We start from the raw sequence: 13,930 nt of genomic DNA, 5'->3' as shown, positions 1-13,930 counted from the left end.
CTGTACATCCAGCTTTATGAGTATGTGATAGTCCCCGTTATTTTTATGAGCTTGCTGTTGCCGTTTGACTTTTGCAGGATTAACATCATATCTCTTTCAGCCACAGAACCTCTCTTCCCACTCTCTCTTTATCTCTTTCTTTGTAAATTTATGCTTCCAGCTGCCTGACAAGGTCATCGTTCCACATTTATTTTTAGAAAATCTTTCTAATCCTGTAAGAATTAACAGTACCTTGCTAAGTTTCTCTACTAATGTAGTGCTGCTAATTGCTAGAGATAGGTTTTTGGATGGCCTCGCTCTGTTGGCCGAAATTTCATAACTTTTATTGGACCCACTGACCAGCTTTTTTTTCCATTATTGTTGCTGTTTGTTGTTGGTAAGTAAATGTGTCGCACAGACAGCACGGCGGCATGTTTATTAGACTGCAAACACAACGGCAACAACTGTTGTTAGCCAAGCCGCACAATGAGAATCGCGAATCGCAAAATCGAGAGCCAATGACAACGCACATTGGCACGTATTGCTCATTTAGCCGTATGTGCATATCATATAAAACAATATTGATATATATACATTCGTGTTTTCTATAAGAAATTTGCATATTTTCGGTGTCTGTTAGTCTGCTACCTTAAATTTATATACATATGCTTTCCTGTCTATTAAAAGCCTGCACACGTCATGCTGTCGCCGGGGCAGCCTTAAAAGGCAGCGAGTGGTCGGTCGGTCGCCAAATGTTTGATTCATCATCAGGTGACCAAAAAAAGCGTAACAATAATTGCCAGCAGTCAAACAGTCTGGCCAGAGGCGAGGAGCAACATGTTGCTGCTGCAGTAGCAATTGTAGTAGTAGCAGTAGCAGCAGCAACATGTTGCTTGGGAATCGATTTTGGCATGGCTGGTCTTTTTTGTATGCAGAGCGGGCTGTGGCCATAAATCGAATTGACATTTTGACGCGACTTGCATTGGTAGTTGGCTCTGGCCCACCCACATGAGCTTGAATCTCGTATGCAAAGTCCCTGCTCCGGGCGCCATTCAATGATTCATCAGCAGTGATCACTGCTGGACATCCGCCGTGCCTTCCTTTGCTCTTTTCGGGCAAATGTAAATCTCTGTTTTGGGAAGAGTATTTTAAAAGTCCTTCCACTTGTGCTTGAGTCCCTTTACTTAGTCGTCAAGAGAATCATTCCCTGTCTCTTGGGCTATTATAAATCTTTTCCCAGAAGGAGTCTCACGCGCTGGCAAAATGTTGCCAACAAATCGCAGACGACAAATGCGCAGACAGCTTGACTTTATTTTCGTGCCGCCAAGCTATAGCCATTATATACTATATACAATGTCTGCGTACAAGTTTATTTCTAGCCAAATAGCATTTGGTATTTTGTCTGGCAGGCGCATAAATTTCGATTTAGAAACAAAAAGAGCGAAACATCCAAGACCAAGACGACCACGACTACGACTAATTAGCCGCTCTGTTGTTTTTATTTTAATTTTGACCCAGCCATGGCAACGAGACAGCGACAAAGAAAACTGCTGCTCCTCCAATTCGCTACTGTGGAGCCGAATCATACTGATCAGATCTTTTAGGTTTGAGTGACTTTTGGCTAACGCCTCCTCCTGATTTGCATTGGAATCCAATTCCAATTTGGATCTTTCGGCGATCTGCGAATGATGATTGCCAATCATCGGACCCATATCAATATTAATGTCGTTGATCCCCTGATTCTGTTTGCTCATTTCGATTTCTTGATAAAATCGCAATAAAAATTGTATCAGCTGCTGTTGAATTATGCAAATTGATTTTTTACGTATAAATACATTTTTTTTTGTTCGTTTGGTAATGCAATATCGGGGATTAAAGTCGCTGGCCGATAAGGTTTTTATGTGGACAGATGATGATTTTATTTGTGATTTTTATTTGCCCTTACATTGATTATTTTCATTTACTAATTTGTTTTTTAACTTCTTTTCGTTTTAGGTAAGTTCAAAGAGAAAAGTAAAGGAAAAATCTTAAGGGAAAACTTCAATGGTAAAGCATAAAGATACATAAATGAATCAAATTAATGTTCAGAATAAGAAAGTAGCAAATTTTAATGAAAATTCCATTCAATGAATTAGTCATCTTCAATATTTTTCTTAGCGATTTTCGCGGGTTTAAAAACGCCTTTGCCTGGGTGGTCCACCAAATGCCATTTAGCCACCGCACTTGCCAGCTGCCTGCAATTTTTCATATATTTTTTTTTCGAAGCTCATGTATTTTTTGTTTTTTGCAACTATTTTTTGTGTGTGTGCATTTTGTTTTAATAATTTGCGCCTGCAATTAAAAATCATTAAGCCAAATCAGCGCGGTCTGCCCGCCGGGCTCTCTAATTAAAGCTGATTGTGTTGATTCGGCTGCCTGCCGTATATGCAGAGGGGAAAATGCCGGAGGAAAATATAGGAAAATTATGCACAATCGCAGATGTATGAATGCTGCAATTGTTTTTAATTGCTAGAGTGAAAGAGAGGCTAGATCGGGGAGATTGGGCAGAAAGTCCATAAGCCAAATTGTGTCAGACATAAATCTGACCATTGGGTTTGACCATCTGCTTGCTGTTTGGGGGATTTTGTTTGACTTTTTTGTTAGCGTTTCATTCACAATTTCCACGCGACTCCAAAAAGATACAACCAAAAATACAAATACGAAACTAAAAAGACACCAAAAACAAAATCAAATATAAATAGGCAGGCATAGGCATTAATTATAGCCGTTTATAAGGAAAAATCGTTTTAAAAGTTGTCATGCCCAAGCGTGGAGTGTGCAAACTCCACAGCAAAAGCAACAACAACCACACAGAGGCTTGGCAACAGCGGCCATAAAACCCGTTTACCTTCGCCATCATTCTTTTTTATTAGGAAAACAAACGATTTTGTTTTGACTTCAACTTTGGCTTAAAGACTTTTTTCGCTCCCTCGCCAGCAACAGCAAGCCTCTCCCTTTCTAGCCAAAGATTGATGTTATTTTAGCTCTGTATCCCATTTTTGGTTTTGTTCAGAATTTGGGATACGATTCTCACAAGGATTATTCATTTCTGACCGTGTTCATCTCACACCTTTGGCACAAATTCCTATTTCTAAAGAATCCGATTTGAATGATAGTTATTTGATTTCTTGGAATAAACGAAAGCTCGGAGCTTGAGTCACATTCCGCATGACAAATTGGCAAAAACGAGTTAGCGCCAAGTTAGTTGGCTGGACTTTAGTATGCTATTGTATTTAGATTAGCAGAAAGCTTTAAAATCTTTCAATGAAATAGTAAATTAAGTAAAACCAAACAACTTAAGATAAAAATGTTACAATATCAACATCTTAAAGCCTTAACAAACAATGAAAGCCTAATTAAGCTCATAAACTTTCTTCTCCTATATATGGGATATATATTCAAGATTTTTGCGAATGATTGTATGTTAATATCTATACAAAAACAGCTATGTGGGCAATCTATAAGTCATTGTTCATTGGAGGGCGTATGCAAAGCGAAATGGCAAGAAAACCATTAATTGCTATTGATTTACGGGGCGTATGCTTGATTTATTTAGCAATCGTTTGACCAAAAAGCAGGCGGGCAATCATTTTCTTTATATATATATTTATTCCATTGTGTACTCGAATATTTTTGTTTTTATTTATTGCCCACATGCCTGGCGAAGCCAATAGATAATGATGACTTCATTGCCAATGTTGCAACATCATCAGCCATAATCACAGTAGCTATTGAAGGAAGCTAACCCGCGGGCTAAAAAGCTTTGTGGGCTACTGTTGGTTATTGATTTCATGCTTGGTAAATAGCTGGTAATAATGCTGATGCTGTGGAGATTGAAGTAATTACTAATGGTCGAACAGCTAGTTATGGCCATCTGATAAATTCAAGTTACTGCCGAGCTAATTCTGGTACCAAAGCGCTAGCTTGGCTTTTGTTTTCTTAACCGTTTTTCGCTGTGTCGTTGTTATCTTCTCTCGAAACCCGGCTAATTTATGCAGCGCTCTATGCTTTGCATTTCAAGCAGTTTCCTCCGCTTGATCACATGTCCACCAAACTGGTATATATCTATATATAATATATATAATACAGTATATAACCACTATATAGACCCGGATGTGTGTTGGTCTGTGTGTGCGCCTCTCTAATGCCCATTCAATTTGAGACTAATGTAGATTGAGATACGATTTATGCAGATTATGCAAAGGGCGGTCCAAGCCGATCAATTCTGCTGCCCCCGGGTAGTGTAGGTGTCTTCTGAAGTTGCTTCCCTCTGCTTCCCCTCTTCTCCTACCACAGAAGCTTTAGCGCAGCATCCACAGCATCCGGCTGCCCACGCATTAGGAAAAAGACTCAAAAACTAGACAGACATTTTGTTTAGCATTTTGTTGTGCCAACTGTCCCATTTGCTTTGGCTTTCGGCTCGCTCTCCTACCTCCCCTCTCTCCCTTTGTGGATTCCCTCCAGAGCAGAGCCCACGCGGTTTTTATCGCCTAGAAATTTGCGGCGCGTCGCCTGGGCGTTTGTGATTTAATTAAAAATATGCGACACTTAATTAAAACGCATGCGACGTACAGACACTTGCAAATATTTAAAGAGAGAGAGAGAGACTGCAGTGTTTTATTAAGAATTTTGACAGCCTTTTGATTAAGAGCCCAGCCGCCTGAGGCACTTGGCAGGTTCGGTCCAACGCCCACGATCTGGCCGATCTGCGGGGCAATCTTAGCATGGGAAATAACTGGTTGGTTGGCTGATTTATCGGGAGGCAGTTGGGCCATTCATGCGCCCGCTTACAGCTGGCTAACAGCAAAAACATGTTTGTATTGGCTGTGACACGTTTTGAAAGTCAATTAAACGCTTGTAAAATGCATTTATGCAAAGCGAAACGCACTCTGCCTGCAACACAATGGCGACTCTGCCACCGCCACTGTTAAGCTACAGTGACGCAACAATGCGTTAACAGTAGGCAGTAGGATGCTAGAGCGATAGTTCACTGTACCAACAGAACCAGTTCTCTAGTGTTAATTACACAGAAGTTTATACTATTTTATCTAGCTGGATATCTGCTGGGGAATGTCGTCTAATCTAATGCCAATTCATTGAGTGCGTCGAAAAGGAAAGTTCCGCCGTAAGCCATTTGCTTATAGGAGAGGAAAAAACAGTCTTAAATGCGCAAATGCCTTGATAAAATTTGGCAAGCTCACAAACAATTGCCGCAACTAAATTTAAATTGCCCCCAAAAGAATTATAGCCAAGTAAACCGTAGCAAATGCAAAGGCCGACAGACAAACAAACAAACATCAGATGGTTGGGATAAAAAGCTAGCCAACCAACGACGTCAGCAAGTCACAAGTAGTCTCTGTCTCTTGCTATCTCTCAGGGGACCAGTAGCGGGGCGAATAAATCTGCCAATATAAATAAATCCGTTTTTGGCAGGAGACCGCTGGCATTAAGATGGAAAAATCAGAAATGCCAACCAGCCAATTCATTAGGACCGACAGAAATTATGGAAAATGCCGCCCACTTTTTTCGAAAATTTATAATAAATACCGGGGAATACAACATGCCGCGCTGCGCCTACGTTGAACAATAAAACTTAACATTATTATATAAAATGTATAGCAAGGAAAACAAGGCATGGAAATGAAAACAGACGCCCACAGTCTGTATAGGCCTTCGAACCCCGCCACCAAGGAAAATATCTATGGAAAACGTGCAGAAAAGCACAAATGCCATGGATTGGAATTTGGTATTTCAAAAGGTGGCGAGGAAATGCCCTTTCAGTTAGGGAGATTAAGGGGGAAATTTGCATTCTAGGAAATGAAAAATAGAAATAAAGTCTGCTTTAAGTTTTCCAAAACAAGAAAAGTGATTACTGATATACAAAAAGTGAAAAAAGAGCGGAAAATTAAAAAAAATGTTGAAAGAGTATTTAGCTTTTCTTATGCCACCACCGACATGGTTCGCGTCCTGGCTAAGTATCTCTTCAGACGTCACAGGCTTTTGTTTTTTGTGTTTTTTTTGCTATTGCAGCTAGCACTGCCTTTGTTTGGTTTAGAATTAGGGAGCCGATGATGCACGAGCCATTCCATTGATGAGCTCACTCCAGCACGGTGGCCATCAGGTGTGCGTTGTGAGTACTACGAGTAGTAGATAGATTTGTGTATCTTCCACGATCACATGACTCTGCGTAAGCACTTTCTGTTTTTCAAACAGTTGAGCGTCTTTAAAAACGAACTAGATGGAAATTCGAGTAAACAAGAACCTAAGACAACTATTTGAGATATATATTTCCAACATGTTTTGGGTTTTTATAGATTTTTTAAACTGATTTGATACAGCAATCCAAAATTCCGCAAATTCATCTTGCTAATAGCGCCTAGTAAAAAACTTGACAAGCTAGTGAGCAGAACGTGTTGTATCTTTAATTGAAAATGATTAACAGATTAGCTTTATCTACAACTAACCCAATTCGATAACTGACTTAGTTTGCTTTAACTGACCTTATTTGATAAGTTCTAGTTATTTACTACTATAAACTGTTTAAATATCAGAAATCTCACTTAGAAGTAGAATGAGATTTTAGATCAGAGCAACCAAAGCCGATTAGATTCGTTTCTAACTCCTTTTTCGTTCGAAATACCCAATTTGGAGAACAAATCAGCAAAAGAGATTAACATTGACCCGTAATTACTGTATATGGATTGCAATTTTAATTGGACTCTCGACTTTGCACAGCTGCCGCAGCTTCAGAGCCATTAACAGTGGGTAGTAAAAGTTATGGCCCAGGCAAAAGAGATCAATGTTACGTGGATGATCAAAGTTCTGTCAATTGACTTGGGCTTTATAGTTTTGCAACGCACTGTTTTGTGGCGGCATGTGGGGAATATTTTATGGCATGATTCAGCTAACGATTTCCGCTGCCAACGCTCGCTCTCTCACATGGGTGCAGTTTTCCTCGGTGTTGCTATGTTTCCCAACCACCACCCAAGCGTTTATCATCAGTCCCCATAGTCACCATGATGATGATCCGATCTATCCAACAATCTTCGAGAGCCGTGAGCTATGGGCTGTGGGCTGTGGGCGTGGGTCGCCTGCCGCCTCTCTGTCGAGATCGTGCCGCAAACATCGCATCAACTTGGCTGGCCCGGGCTAAAAATATATAAAAAGTATATCTGCGTTGCACTTTTAATGGGCCTTCTGCTCCACCCACAGTGCCCGTTTAAATGGCCAAAGTCTACAGCTTGAGATCACAACCCTTCCTCATTGCTTTGAAATGTTTTTGTGCATTCCAAATTAGAAACTTTTAGTTTTAAAGTTCTTGAAAGTAAACTATCTTAATAGTGAGAGATCTCAAGCTAAGCTAATAATTCCTACCATCCTCCTTCTTTTTGCCATATATCTCCTTAAATAGGTTATCTCATAAACTAAAACATGAAATATCTTTAAAGGCATGTTTGGAACAATGTCAATTATGATTGGAATCAGTATTTCCTTTTTTTTTTTTTTTGCCAAATCATTTATGATTGGAAATATTATTTTATGAGGTTGCTGGATCTTTGTGCCTTCGAATGCCGACCATATAGGGCCTGTTCCTGTTTGACTTCCCTTTCGTGTTTGAAGAGTTTCACATAAAATTGGTTGTTTATTGCAACCAGCTAACAAACACAAACACACACAAGCACACACCACACACAAGGCCAACCTGGAGATTGCTTTGTTCTGGGCCTGCCTGCTAGCCAGATTCAGTTTTTTTTTCTTCCTTTTCACTTTTCGGGTTTTGCTGAGTGGCAAGCGCGTGCACTTGGCGCCAACTTGGAGCCGCCACATTGCCTTGCCCCCTCGAGCTGAAGAAAACAGCTAACCGAAAGAGGCAACAATTTGATTTCGAAGCGCGACGTAGTCTCCTTCCTTAGCCGGGTTAACCCCTCTGCTCTTCCTACCCGGCGGATGCCACTTGGTTGTCCGCGGTTCGTTTCATAATTTGGTTGGCCTTTTTTTTAGTTGGTCTGGTCTGGTCTGGTAAGAAATTCATAATTTGTCTGCACCGCAACAGGCTACCGTGCTACGTGGTCATCGTTCTCGGTCCTGGGTTCTCTGTGATTTTTCTTCCCCCCTGAAAGTCAAGATGAGCAACAGGTCTTTGAGAATAAAACTTGGCAGCGTAGAACTAAAACTTGGCTGGCTGAAACAAACTGGTACATAGTTTTTCAATGAAATTCAAACAATTGAGTTTATATATATATATATATATATATATATATCTGCACGTTTTGCATGCCAAACGACATCAGATACAATTGGCGCGATAAAAACCGCGAGGGAAACGCGTGGCGACAGCGGTCAAACAGCAGCTGTCGCTGGCTATTAAATTGTAATTAAATTATTATCTCGCCATGGCAATGGGCGTGGCCAGCCAAATGCAAGCAACATCCGCCAATTTGTGGATTTGTTTTTTTTCTCTCTCTTTCTCTATAGAATTTGTATCTGCATTTGAAAAACTGCAAGCTGTGAATGGCATGCAGTTTCCATTGGGCATGTGTCACTTGTTTTTTAGTTTTTGTTGTTTTTTCCGCTCTAGCAGCCTTGACAACACGCGACCTGTTGAGCCGAAAAAATACTCTCTAGGAATTCGGATCGTTAATCAAAGCGAATTGTGTGTATCTTTTAGAGCATTTTAAGGCATTACCATTAATAGCTCTTAACTGCGATCTCGTTTCGTGTGAATGTTGTGGCTTTGATGGATGGCTGGGGTCTTGTAACGTGGCTCGTTTGAGCGTAAATAAGCGAATGGAATCCGAGAGTTTTGTTTTCTCAGAATTTGCTAGCCAATAAACAATAATGAGAATTGGAAAACAAATCCCACCATCAAAAGCTAGTCAGCAAAAGTACGGGAGGTGTGGAACTGATTTATCCAGCAGATTCATGACACACATCCGTTTTCGGACTTTACGATTTATAAATGGTCGATAAAAATGTCTAAAAATATGCTAAATATCTTGCACAGTCTGTGGGTAAACAAATCACCTTTTGGCCAGCCACGAACCATAAAAAATATGGCACATTCAGTTTGGCATTAAAGGCGTTTTTATGAATGAAACTGAACTGCATACAGCATGCGCCTGCCTGGCAATGCAATTAAATGGGAAACAGTATTGAGCAGGTCGGGGCACGCCAGCAATCCAACGATCCAACGATCCATGGGAAAGCCACCCACTCAACCGTAACTCATTCATCTAACGGCTGTCTCCCCGGGTGAAAAACGCACTTAATGCTTTTCTCGATGGCTGTCGCAGGCGGCAAATGGCCGTAAAACTAGCGCCCAAATGGCCACAACGCCCACACCATAACGGTCCAGCTCTAACTCTATGCTCATGTACTCTTGGCATGGCTTGGTCAAGTGGCTGTGGAAAAGTCAGTCAACAGCCAGCCAACGAGCTACCGAGCTGAAACAGCAGCTGAGCTGCAACGAGCTTGTAATTAGTTGCAGATTTGCCAGCGACCTGAATCAATTGCCCGAGTTACCGTTACTAGCTACTTGCTACTTGCTACTTGTAACTGGCAGCCACGGCCCACTCTTCATGCTCAAACGCATTTTCATGCAACAGTTCCCGCTTGCGGTTTGCTTTTTTTTTTTTTTTTTTTTTGGCGTTTATAATCGCTAAGGCAGGATAACACAATGGTTTGAGTGATTTAGAGGAGTGTCTATGATTAAAGTTGGGTTTTATGGTTGTCTATTATTTCCTTAATGGTAACAAATGAGATTTTAAGTAGATTAGTAGTTATTTTTAAACATTAGAAAGCATTTGAAGAATGCTGATAGATGACAGATGGTGTAATCTAAAAAACAGTTTGGAGCATTATGAAAGTTAATAGTAACGGAAAGACAGTCTAGTTGGTAGTGACTTCATTATTTTCCCAAAAGATTAAGATAATTAAGGAGACTGAAGAGATTATAATTAGTGCTATAAGTTAGTAACAGGCAGATTCATTATATTCATCATTATGATCAATAATTAAGCTTGTACTTCCAAGCAACAAAGTTAACTGCTTACCAGCATCCTTAATCCCGAAGAAAGATTGCCATTGATTGGCTTAATGGCGGGGATTAGGCCAGCCTAATCAACTTTTAAGTGCATTTCCGGCCATTTCTTGTCCAAGCTTTTATAGATTGCAATTGGATATCATCAAGACAGGCCGTAGGTGGCTTAGTAGTGATTAAATTCTGAAGAACATAGTTAGAAGGATAAAAAGTGATGAGATTGATAGGTACTCTTAATAGTTAATAAAATTTTTACAGTATTTTAACCTTAATGATATTAATGATCTTCTTTTTGCCATTTTAGCCCGCTCTCTGACCTGCTACTGCGACGGCAGTTGTCCGGATAATGTCAGCAATGGAACCTGCGAGACCAGACCCGGTGGCAGTTGCTTTAGTGCTGTCCAACAGCTTTACGATGAGACGACCGGAACGTACGAGGAGGAGCGCACATTCGGTTGCATGCCACCAGAAGACAACGGCGGCTTTCTTATGGTGAGTTTTCTGTTAAAATCTGAAATAAGTATTTGTAATTAATGATAAATATTTATATATTTTACAGTGCAAAGTAGCCGCTGTACCTCACCTGCATGGCAAGAACATTGTCTGCTGCGACAAGGAGGACTTCTGCAACCGCGACCTGTACCCCACCTACACACCCAAGTTGACCACACCAGCGCCAGATTTGCCCGTGAGCAGCGAATCTGTACACACGCTCGCCGTCTTTGCCTCCATCATTATCTCCCTGTCCGTGTTCATGCTAATCCTGGCCAGCTTATGCCTCACCTACAAGCGACGTGAGAAGCTGCGCAAGCAACCACGTCTCATCAACTCCATGTGCAACTCTCAGCTATCGCCATTGTCACAATTGGTGGAACAAAGTTCGGGCTCCGGATCGGGATTACCATTGCTGGTACAGAGAACCATTGCCAAGCAGATTCAGATGGTGCGGCTGGTGGGCAAGGGACGTTATGGCGAGGTCTGGCTGGCCAAGTGGCGGGATGAGCGGGTGGCCGTCAAGACTTTCTTCACTACCGAAGAGGCTTCCTGGTTCCGCGAAACGGAGATCTATCAGACCGTTCTGATGCGCCACGACAACATCCTGGGCTTTATCGCCGCTGATATTAAGGGCAATGGCAGCTGGACACAGATGCTACTGATCACGGACTATCATGAGATGGGCAGCCTTCATGATTACCTGTCCATGTCGGTGATTAATCCCCAGAAGTTGCAATTGCTTGCCTTCACTTTGGCTTCCGGATTGGCCCATCTGCACGACGAGATCTTTGGAACACCTGGCAAACCGGCTATTGCACATCGCGATATCAAGAGCAAGAATATACTAGTGAAGCGTAATGGACAGTGTGCTATCGCGGATTTTGGACTGGCGGTTAAATACAACTCGGAACTGGATGTCATTCATATTGCCCAGAATCCACGTGTCGGCACACGTCGCTATATGGCTCCAGAGGTCTTGAGTCAGCAGCTGGATCCCAAGCAGTTCGAGGAGTTCAAGCGGGCGGATATGTATTCCGTTGGTTTGGTCCTGTGGGAAATGGCCCGTCGCTGTTACACACCCATATCGGGAACCAAGACGACGACCTGCGAGGATTACGCCCTGCCCTATCACGATGTAGTGCCCTCGGATCCAACGTTCGAGGACATGCACGCTGTGGTGTGCGTAAAGGGCTTCCGGCCGCCGATTCCATCACGCTGGCAAGAAGATGATGTACTGGCCACCGTCTCCAAGATCATGCTGGAGTGCTGGCATCCGAATCCCACCGTCCGGCTGACAGCCCTGCGTGTGAAGAAGACGCTGGGGCGGCTGGAAACCGACTGCCTAATCGATGTGCCCATCAAAGATTGTCTAGGCCGACGCTGTCCATAGTCTTGTTTTAGGTTTGACCTAAGCTGCATTTAGTTTTTCTGTTTTTTTCCTGTTTTCGTTCAACTTTCCGTTGAAAGCCTGATTCCAGACTTCAGTCTGGGAACTGCCTAGTTAGGTTAGGTAATCTTAAGTTGCCTGTACTTGAGCGGAGCAAAGCAGAGGATCCTTCAGAGGTGCCTATTAAACGATTACTTTAATCACCGCACTGATTGTAAGCTAGAGATTAGATTAAGAGCTAGTTCATAAGCTGAGAGGAGCTAGTTGCTAAGGCCCCTTGCAAAATCTTTGGTTAGAAAAATGCTTTAACTATTTGAGAAATATATAGGGAGTATGTATTTTGGATGAGACATAACATATTCATGTTGGATGTACATAACTATGAGAACAAAAAAAATCAGAGTCGAAATTTACATGTAACATACTTTAATTTCTTGTGCCAGCTTTTGTATGCTTTAAATTTTTAAAATTAAGATCCCCCTACTATTTGTCGACCCCAGAGGCTTGAGCCTCTGCATATACAACATATATATAATATATATATATATATATATATATACTGTATATATATTTATGTGTTATGTTTGTATCTAATGTTTAAGTGAAAACTTTGCCGAGTTTGTGCAAGTAAATGCTGCCTTATGTAAAATCCATGGAATTAGTTGCCTTAAGACAGAGTGTAAAGACAGGAGCCAACAGGCAGTACAGTGACTCCCTTCGTTACCATTTAGGTAGATACTATATATATATATATCGTATATCCCAGAATGATATATAGAACTGTGCAGTTGCGTATCTCGAGAAGTGCTCTTGTGTCGGCTCTTTTGTTTTGTGTAAATAGCAAAGATGTTTATAGGCCGCTAACCATACAGATATATAGTATATATATTATATATTATCGTTATAAGCGATTCTGTAAATACTATATATGTATCTTTATCTGTAAACCGTTTAACTTATCTCTTATCGTTCTTATCGAGTAACCTTGTTTAAGCTAGCGTTAGACAGACTAGCCAGTAAGAGCAAAAAGTAAACTATATAAACTAAATATGGAATATGTATGTTTTAGTTTTTTTTCTGTTTCATTATTACTGCGCGCAGACCACAAGAACTAAAGTTTGTATTAAAGCGTTTAGTTAATTTATTTAAAAATAATAAAAAATTATTATTAAACCCAAAAAAGCTTGTTTTTCCATTGGTTTTATCAGCACACAAACGATTCTTCTACTCGCCCGCCATCATCTCCATGAATTCTGCAGATGAAAATTTCAAAAATTAGTTCAAAATCACTTATTTTCTTTTCATAACTATCTTAACTAACCATCAAAGTCCACGGTACCGGAGCCATCAGTATCAATTTCAGCAATAATGCCATCAAGATCGCTGGAGGAGAGCTTGTCGTCGAGGGCGGCAAGAATTTCCTTGAGCGTTGAGGTGGTGATGTAACCATTTCCCTCGCGATCGTACAGACGGAAGGCTTCCTTTAGCTCCTTCTGTATGGCCTCGGCATCCTCCTCCTCCAGGAAATGAGCGGCGATGTTGCAAAAGCCATCGAAGTTCACCTTACCGGTATCCTCTGGATCGTTGTCGTCGATCAGAGCCTGCAGTTCACTCTCCTCGAACATCTGACCCATGCTATTGAGGATCGTCTTCAGGCGCAGGGTCTCGATGAAGCCCGTCTTTTGTGTGTCGAACATTTGGAATGCCTTGCGCATGATGTCCATTTTCTCGTCGTCCTCCTACGGTTACCCAAAAAATTAGCCTCATTAGCCTCATCACATCATAAACGATTGCACAATATCGCCCGCCCCACAGAACAAGGAGAAGATGAAAAAGAACACCCGATAGATACCATTTTGTATCTGTATTTGGCCAAGCGACAATTTGCGAGCGAGCGAGTATTCCAATCTCCAATGCGTTCCAACTGCGTTGGCCTGCGGGCGCGCACTAAACCGATCGCCTGGCCAAGATCATTATTTATAAACAACAAA

The 13,930-nt window shown here is 41.4% G+C and overlaps 2 protein-coding genes across 3 annotated transcripts in view; one reads left to right on the top strand and one right to left on the bottom strand.

Annotated features, from left to right (window-relative positions):
• The window catches only part of LOC108102539 (bone morphogenetic protein receptor type-1B), a 63,002-nt gene extending 50,002 nt beyond the window's left edge, over window positions 1-13,000 (top strand). For both annotated transcript variants that reach the window (XM_017207595.2, XM_017207597.2), the window contains 2 exons: window positions 10,362-10,549; window positions 10,617-13,000. In XM_017207595.2, the coding sequence (XP_017063084.2) occupies window positions 10,362-10,549; window positions 10,617-11,942 (1,514 nt within the window). In that variant the 3' untranslated portion in view covers window positions 11,943-13,000. The remainder of the gene's footprint in view (window positions 1-10,361; window positions 10,550-10,616) is intronic.
• A 62-nt stretch (window positions 13,001-13,062) lies between these two features.
• LOC108102548 (troponin C) lies at window positions 13,063-13,919 on the bottom strand. The gene is made up of 3 exons (XM_017207609.2): window positions 13,792-13,919; window positions 13,261-13,678; window positions 13,063-13,192 (listed from the first exon to the last, which is right to left on the bottom strand). Exons 1-3 carry the CDS (start codon window positions 13,792-13,794, stop codon window positions 13,164-13,166), a joined length of 450 nt encoding a protein of 149 aa, XP_017063098.1. The 5' UTR covers window positions 13,795-13,919; the 3' UTR covers window positions 13,063-13,163.
• Between the last annotated feature and the right edge of the window lie 11 nt (window positions 13,920-13,930).

The sequence above is a fragment of the Drosophila eugracilis genome, unplaced genomic scaffold (assembly GCF_018153835.1).
Source record: "Drosophila eugracilis isolate 14026-0451.02 unplaced genomic scaffold, ASM1815383v1 contig_1197, whole genome shotgun sequence".
Lineage (NCBI taxonomy): Eukaryota > Metazoa > Arthropoda > Insecta > Diptera > Drosophilidae > Drosophila > Drosophila eugracilis.
The sequence above is the reverse complement of the archived record's forward strand: the minus strand, read 5'-3'. Positions and strand labels throughout refer to the sequence as shown.